Genomic DNA, 8,853 nt, shown 5'->3' with positions numbered 1-8,853 from the left:
CTTTGCTTTGTGGAAAAACATACGATTATGTATAAATGGTATATATTTCAGCAGCCCTTATTTCTCTTTGGGTAATTTCCACCAAATCACCCGAGTCTTTTTTTTGCTGAGAAGACATTAAATCTTCAAGTAGCTTTGCTTTTCCAGTTAAATTCATAATTTCCAGAGCTTAGAAATATGTATCTAAAATACTCAACTTTCTTTTTTTGTAAAAGTAAATTTCTACGCAAGAAGGAGGAACCCAACAAAAACACTCAGCAGTCTAATCTACTGCCAAAATATGAGAGAGTGAAAGAATTATGCCAACAAGCAAGATACCAGACAGCCTGTGAACAGCCAGGACAGGTAAGCCACAAGCAACTGGCACAGGGAAATACGTATTTTTCACTATGGGTCAAGAGAATTTGAAGAATATGGCATTTGGAAGACAGCTAAAAGAATATTGTTCTGAATCTCTTCAGAGCAAAGGAAACTAGACAATGGCTCTAAGCCATGGTCCAGTTTAAGGCATTGAAGGGCTGGTCCTTAGTTTGCTGTCACAGTTCTGGGCTTATCAGAAGGAGGCCTATCAGAAAGATGGGAACAATCTTTTTAGCAGAGCCTGTTGCGACAGGACAAAGGCTGATGGTTTTGAACTAAAAGAGGGAAGATTTAGAACAGATCCAAGGAGAATTTTTTTTTTACATGGAGGATGGGGAGACTCTGACCCATGTTGCCCAGAGGTGGTCAATGCCCCATCCCTGGAACCATTCCAAGTGAGCTCTGATGAGGCCCTGACCAACCTGCTGTAGTTACAGATGTTTCTGATCCCTGTAGGGGGGTTGGACTGGGTCCCTTCCCACCCAAACCAGTCTACGGTTCTATGATTCTCATAGCCTCAATTGTTTCAGTATGATGCCTGGCTCTGCCACCAAGGTCTATTTGCCTGGTTGTGACACCAGAAGTTTCTGCAGCCCTAACTAGTAGGCTCATACCTGCAGCTCTGTAATGCAGATACAGGGTGAGTCTGGCTCCAAATTTTCTTCAATTCCTACAGTAATGAATTTACTGGGGAGATGTGTAAGGCAGCTGTATGGCTTCATACAGATAACCAGCTCCAACCAGCCCCATGCTAGGGGCCCCAGCAGCAGCTCGCTGCTGTCCTCCCCCTCTGTGCCTGTCCCCGCACACCTCCCCAGAGGAGTGTGAGGTGATGCCTCCCAGGCCTTTCCCTCAGATGTCTGCTCCGTCTGCCACAGCTGGCCACGGGTCTGGCGCTGGAATATCAGCTAGCTGTTTTGAGCGGTGTAGAAAGCCTTTGCTGTGCTCCATTCCCCCTGCGGCCACCCGCAGAGCTCTGAGGTTCCGGGACAGGGCAAGCTCTGCGCAGCGAGCCGGAGGAGCGCAATGGCCAGTGCTTGGTCCCTGCCCTTCCCCTCCTCATTCATTAGAGTGTGTTGTTACAGTAAATCTCAGCTAATCCCAGGCTGGAGTAGAATATGTTTTGGCTGGCACATCTCCGTGCTGGGTCCTCTGCCACAGCTCTCGCCTCGCACGCGCTCCTTAAACGCAGACGCGTTTGAAGGGATATACACAATATGGCAGTCTCACCCAAGGGCAAAGTTTGCATGAGTTCAGACACTACCACTGTAAACAGAAATTAAATACAAAAACCTTGAATATTTTTATAAAAACTCAAGGCGATCAGTGGAGTCATTTAGGCTCTTAGACACTCAAAATCTTTAGTTTTAAAATTAAAAAATATTTTCTTTGTAATTGTTTCTTATATTTGTTACTTCTTATGCCAAAATCCAGGTTTGGAATAACTTTACTTTTCCACATGTGAATAGAAAGGTTGTGTCCTGACCAGATATCACACTTGCAGTCGTGGCTAGGACTGCTCACAGCCCTGTTCCTAGCCCGCTGCAGTGGACTTGTCCTTCCGTCCCATGCTGGTGAATCCCATTTGATCACAGGGAGGAAGGAAAAGTCCCTGAGCCAGCAAGGAGCTTACAAGAGCAATGGGGTTTGATAGCGGCTTTTCCACCTACAAAATCTCATCAAGGTCCTTTAGATGCTGCAGGTATGTTGGCTCCACAGACCTCAGCTGCCATCCTTCATGGCTGAATGGACAAGGCTGAACTGACCTTTTTAAGACCAATTTTCAGACCTAGCTATTGGGGTATATAAATTATTTTCTTAAGCAATAAGACCAAGGTTGGCCCTGATACATCATCCTAGAATCATTAAATCATTTTGATTGGAAGAGACCTTTAAGATGACAAAGTCCAACAGTTACCCCAGTACTGCCAAGTCACCACTAAGCCATGTCCTCAGCACCACATCTACACAGCTTTGAAAACCCTCCAGGGATAGCATTTCAACCAATTCCCTGGGAAGTTCCAAAGTCTTCGTTCAGGACTTAAGTTAAATATGCCTACAGAACCCTCCCATCAGACAGAATGTCATCAAGGCTGGTAATGCCTGGTGTTCCCTGGGCTCATTCAGCTCGTGATGCATGCATGGATGGACCCAATTCTCCTGCCCTGTTGAAAATTTATACACCAGTGTACAGTCTAGTACATTTAGAGCTTGTTCTTAATTTTTATTTAGAAAAATAATGTTCAATATTGAGCACTCAAGAAATTGAGATGGGAATGCGTGGCTCCCTTCATAGTTTATATGCCAAATTCGTCACCAGTTTGTGATGTAACTTACTGATGCCACCTGATTTGTCACAGTTTGTTTAGTAGTGACTGTTGATGGATTTTAGCACTTGAATGGTTTGCAGATTTTTTTTTTTATATTTCATTGATACATATTTCCCCTCTCGGCTTTACTGTAATAAGGTACCCACTACAGAAACATCCATTTATCTGCAACATTGCTAAAAATGGGAAACAACCAGTGCAAGCTTTTAACTAAAACTTTTGTCAGTTTTCCAATAGAGCAGAAACGTTAGCATGTGAACAAACGTTTCTGTGGATTAATACAACCTTATTATGGCACAAATCTTTTCTCAGATTTCCACTGAAATAACCTGAGATGAGCATAGATGTTAGTTGAGGACGTTTAGAGACAAGCTGCTCTTAAAACTTCTGGCATGTTATTTTTCTTGAACTCACTCCATCTTCTCACCCATGAAATCCTTCTGGATACTTAGCAAATATCAAATAAAAAGCATGTTAACTGTGTTTTCATTTATATTTTTCTTTATCTCTTCCCTTACCTAAACACGTAATTAATGAGTTGTTAATTCAGGAGTACTTCTTCTCTTCATCAATTTGAGTAATAGGAATTTTCCCGAGGCATAATTTTGACTTTGGGGATTTAACACTGTTTCTCAGACAGCAGGTACCTTTTGAGGTGTTGCCACTGATAGGCCAAGGTCTCCAGTGTGCTGTTCAATCCATTATTTATAATCAGTATCAAACCCATAGCCAAATATTCATTTTTTATCCCTTGCCAAAATTACACAAACCACTACTATATTTAAAATTTTTCCCAGCAGGGGAAAAACAAAAGCCACCCTCCAAAACTGAGGACTGTGAGGCTTTGTGTCCAGAATTTCAGCTCTTAGGTCAGATGACTCGGCAACCAAACCCAGACACTGGTGTGTTTATTTTAGGGGCATACATCTCCCACCATCTGCCCAGCACTACCTGCCAGTTTGTGAACAGCAAAGAGCTGAAACTTGTAAAGATCTGTGGACTACTGACAGCTCCAGCGAGCACTGATGGTGGGCAGAACGGAAAAATGCATCATGCTGCCTGTGTTTGTGACGTGCGCGCTCATGGACCCAGACCAAGCTGGACAGCTTAATGGTGCAGCTAACAACTTTCCTTTGTGCTCTGTTTTCATGCACGTTTGCTTTAGAGACACAGAATATCATGGTTCCTCCTGAGGAATTGTATCCCAAAACTGCCCTCAAGAAATAGTCACTTTTGGAGAATACACCTGAAGAATGAGATTTTAGTAAGATTATTCTCAATTTGTTTTACAGTGATTAAGGCTTTGCAGGTAGTCACTGGAGACATTGCTGAATCCAAGCATCAGGTCTGTGGTATGTGTGCAAGATTCATCTGGCTCTGATCCAGAAAGTGTGTTACATGTAGCCTGTAGATGCCTCTTATTTCTCATGTATCCGTCAACATTTCAAAATCTAGTGTAAGAATTTAATTTTATTATTCATATTCATTTTTATCACAGTACCATATCAGCACTCAGCTGAAAGCATGGCTATTTGTTATACTAAAAGAACACTTGACATCAATCAGCTTACAGGTAGTGTTGTAAAGGAAATTAGAATGGGGCTTCCTAGGTGTCACCTAGTTTGGCTCCAATATCTATGCTCTCATAAAATGAGTATAAAAGACTATATGTTTGTAAAGGTCAGCAGTGGAGCATGAATAAAACCGCATAAGCTGATAAGAGCTGGCCAGAAGTGTCCAATGGCTGACAGCCAGACCCCAAGCACCCACTAAAACATAACCAAAATTATTATATGCATCACTCCTGGATCCTCCTGGTTTCAAATCATCTTCCTGACACTTGCAGGAGTCTAAAGGCACCTGTTTTACCAGAATTCTGGTTCAGAGCTGGCTCTTCTTTGCCAGCTTCCCACTGATACCACCTTTTCCTTGCCTTAATTCAGCAGAGCATCTAGACTTAACTGGAATCATATGTGTTATGGAATGGTCATGTGCTTAAAACTAAGTAAATACCTCAGTTGCTTTCTTGACCAGCACTTGCAGCTATTGCTCACTTTAGACCCTGCACAAGATGACAGATGACATGTTTGCAGATTAGTTGCTGAAGAATTCATAGGAATTGCCAGAAATTTTGATATCCCTTGTTAAAAACCAAATACATAGATAAGTTCCTTTATGTCTAAAAATAATCCTTGGCATTTCAGCCTAAGTATTTCACATTTCAGCCTAAATATTAAGTTTCTTATTAAACAGAGGGCAGCTCTTTCCAGATTTGACAGTTCTTCAAATACAAGCAATTCTTATATCAGAGGGCGGTTGCTGTTGAGCTGTAGGTACAGACAAACTAATAGATTTGGTGAAGAATGCTGCGCAGGTGAAGTATTTGACGTCTTGACTGCAGTTGCCTACACTTTGGTCTGACAATGCACTTTTTATAAACTAGAGAACTACTATAACGGTGACACTTAAAATCAGTCTTGTCTGTAAGTCAAGAATGCAAAACCGTGCAGTTTGTAAACTCTGCTATACAGTGATTGATTGCTTCATTATTTTTTCCTCCGCTTCTGTTCCTGTGCATTTCACTGAAAGTGTTTCTGAAGTCTGCCATACATGCTGCCCTGTATTATGCCAGTTCTTACAGTACAAATTACTTCCCAATCTGCTGAACTACTGACCACTGCACTTTTTAGGAACGCTATCTCAGGGGTTAAAGCTCTATACAAATACTTGTCTTTTAATATATTAATGTCAATAAACTCTGAAGCTCTCTGCATCATTTAATAGAAGGTGGTCCAGTTATAAAAGACTGACGTAAAAATTGGGATCTGCCTGTAGGGCAGTGTCAACCCAGATCTAATATGATGGAGGAGATTTTCATTCTACAAAAATGCAACAGGTCCAAATTCCCTGAGCAAACATGACCCACCGTCTCTGTTAAACAGCCATAGCTTGCACGCAATGTTCAAATACTGCTGGGACGTATCAACACAGATTAGTATTTACAGGAGCATTGTGGACCCTGGGTTAGGACCATGGTTCACAGCTGCTCTGTGGAAATATGTAAAGGACACAGCCCCATCCTGGAAACATTTCTCAGTACTCGGGTCCATTTCAGCAGAAACAGACTGTTGCTGCTCTGTGCTGTTTACCACAACCAACTGCAGGGCACTTTTCACTACACCATGTGACACGGCCTCTCCAAATGGCACAGAGAGAGCAAACCTAGGGCCTGGTTCCCACTGCAGGAGCACAACCCTAAACCAGGTTCCCTCACCAGTATTGTCACATCAGGTCTCCTGACACTCACCCAGACCTGGTTACTACCAGCAGAGAAAAATGGTATACACGAACACAGCCCATGGCAGGATTTTCATCTAAAATGCTTTCAAATTTAGTACCTTTTGAAACAGAAAAAAATGGAAATGAGCTCTTGAAGACGTTTAAATACATGTAGACTTCCTTTTCATTCCTTATCTTAACATTTTCTATGCTGAACAATAATCCTCACAGTCAGTGATTTGTTACCAAAACTAAAAAGCACCTGTTAAAAATATGGTCACTGTTTGGTATTTCTGGTTGCAAGTTTTTCAGGGTTTCATAGCTTTGAGATAAAATCTCAAAAGGTATTTAACACTAAAGTATCTACTGTAGATAACAGGTAATTACACCTCCTAGAAAACTTTTGCTTGCCTACTGTTAAGACACACATCATGACTTAGCTTATTAATTTCCCCTCTATATAAGAGGGGCAGAATAAACTGACGGGCTTGTGGCATAGACTGATTAATACCGTAAAATTGATACCCAGGGTACTTATGAAGTCATTTGCTGCCATCTTGCTCAGCTGCAAGTCCCAACTGGAGCTATGTCAGCAACAATACAAAGCAAAGCCACCAAGTACAAACAACACCATTTTAACGAGCCTATTTGCACACCATTACTTTTGAAATTAATCTATAAGGGCAAACTTCTACACCCTAGAAAAAAATGCATCACACCAGTGACATCATCCAAGGAAAAGCTCCTGCTGCAGAACTGTTGCAGTCCAGTGCTTTCCTTCTCAATGAGGAGCAGGCATGTATACTTGGGCCTCTAAAACTTGGGTTTCAAAGAGATTAAAGCAGGTCAAGATTCTGAAGAATAGGACAGAATATAGAACAGAACAGAATATGGTAGAGTAGAGTAGAGTAAATGAAATCAAACAGGGTAGCCTGTTGTGGAATGGAATAGTTTATTTGGCTTATGTGTGTTGTGAAACACCACCATGAGAAGGTAGATAAACATAGGGACAAGAAGAGGATGTGTACATATTAAAATTTAATTAAGACACATTTTGTCCGTGTATGTGCCAACATGTTGGTTTTTTTTTTTTTATTGATGGAGGAATGGAGACCCAGAAAGCAAATCTAATAGTCCTGGACTTCTAAGAATAATTTGGTATTCATAGTGGAAACAAAGGTAGAAAACAGGGGAGGCAAAGGACCAGCGCATCTGTCAGAATCTACTTTTATGTGCATTAATGTATTTTATGTGTCCAAAGATGAATAGAAGGACCATTATGACATATTGCATAATGCATGCTCAGTTCCCAATTATGCTGGCATGGGCAGGGATTTAGAAAATTTGTCCAAAATTTCCATCTTGCAACTCTGAGGTATCCCTATAATGACATTTTTAAAGTAAAAATTAAAAAAAAAAGAAAAAAAAAAAGAGGATATGGTGTTTTGGAGGCTCATTATGAACTGGTGCCATATGCTTATAAATGTAGCACATTAAACGTAGCCCAATAAAAACAGGAAATGGAGTGGTGCAGTCAGTCCTTTGCCTGTAACACCCTGCTCTTGCTGCCGTGTATGAGTGCACATGCTCCAGCAGAATGAAGTCCTGCAGAGCGTTACAGCTCTCAGACAATTGTAGAACTTGTAGAAAGTCACCTTGTCACGTGTGTGATTACGTTGAGAGTTTGGGCACGAGTGTGATTTTCAGGCAGCCATCTGACTTGTGCAAGTCTGTGGCATCTACACATGGTTTAGTGTTCCGGGGTCAGTTGTGCCAACCCACAGGCAAGGTCTCAGAGCATGGGATCAGTCATCCCAATCCACAGGCAAGGTCTCTGAGTGTGGGATCTATCTCTCAGCTCAGTCCACATTCTAGGGCAGAGTGCTCTCCCGGTGCTGCAGATGAGAGCTACATCAGTTCTCTTTCTCCTCAGATTATCAGGACAGCAAATCCACCCGAGGCTTAGTTTTATTTTTTCATTCTTCAGTCAGCTTTACAGCACCCCTGGAATTGTACAGAGAAGCCATTAGTCAATGGACAAGACTTACCAAAGTGTGTATGCTCTGATCTCAGCATCCATTTCAAACATGAAGCTGCGGACTCTGCCAGGAGCAACATCTAGCTGTCTCACTATTATAAATGAGGCAGGAGAAAGCCACACTGTTCAGCCATGGGAACCAAAACAGGGCACTTTACAGGGAAACAGCTGAAACTGCAACTAAAAGGTTCCACTTACCAATAGCATTATTGAGTTTTGTTCTCTACACCACACAGCCAAACTTAATCACTTTGTGTACAAACTCTGATCATTGTGGCTTAAGACGCACAAGTGAACAAAGCTCACTGGGCAATAGTCATTTATAGTTGTATTAAAACTTTAAATTAACATTCCTAGTTCTCTCTGTTGAAACTGCAACTAACTTAACACCTTCACAAGCTTCTTAGCATGTGTGGGGTGTTACACGTGACATTGATGGCAAGCTTTGGGCGTGGGCAAAGGAGCTCTTGTCTGTCAGCTCCTACACGTGATTCTAACAAGTGACATTTAGCTTTTTTAAGACAGTTCAGTGTGGAAAGGCAACTAAAGCCCAAGTTGCTTTCTAATTTGAAAAGTTAAGACAGTGAGATCCACTGGAAAAAAAAAAATTTAAAAACACCTGGAATCTTCCATCTGGTTCAGTGATGTTGATGATCAATTCAGACAAATACTGTGCAAACAGGCTGGAAAAAAAATCTGTGTTGTTTCTCATTCTCCTGCACTTGCATTCAGCACAATGCCTTTCACAGGTACTGCTTCCAGACTGCACATTTTTCTCCCAAGTCTGATACAAATCTCAAGTCTTAGTTATCCAAAGGAATTTATCCAAGCTATTTCATTTAGCTT

General features: G+C 41.5%; 1 protein-coding gene across 1 annotated transcript in view; it reads left to right on the top strand.

Annotated features, from left to right (window-relative positions):
• The window catches only part of SULF1 (sulfatase 1), a 52,858-nt gene that overhangs the window by 29,840 nt on the left and 14,165 nt on the right, over positions 1-8,853 (top strand). Inside the window, 1 exon segment of the mRNA XM_008942185.1 lies at positions 216-345. Coding sequence (XP_008940433.1) covers positions 216-345 — 130 coding nt within the window.

Source organism: Merops nubicus, unplaced genomic scaffold (assembly GCF_000691845.1).
Source record: "Merops nubicus isolate BGI_N331 unplaced genomic scaffold, ASM69184v1 scaffold10336, whole genome shotgun sequence".
Classification (NCBI taxonomy): Eukaryota; Metazoa; Chordata; class Aves; order Coraciiformes; family Meropidae; genus Merops; species Merops nubicus.
The sequence above is the reverse complement of the archived record's forward strand: the minus strand, read 5'-3'. Positions and strand labels throughout refer to the sequence as shown.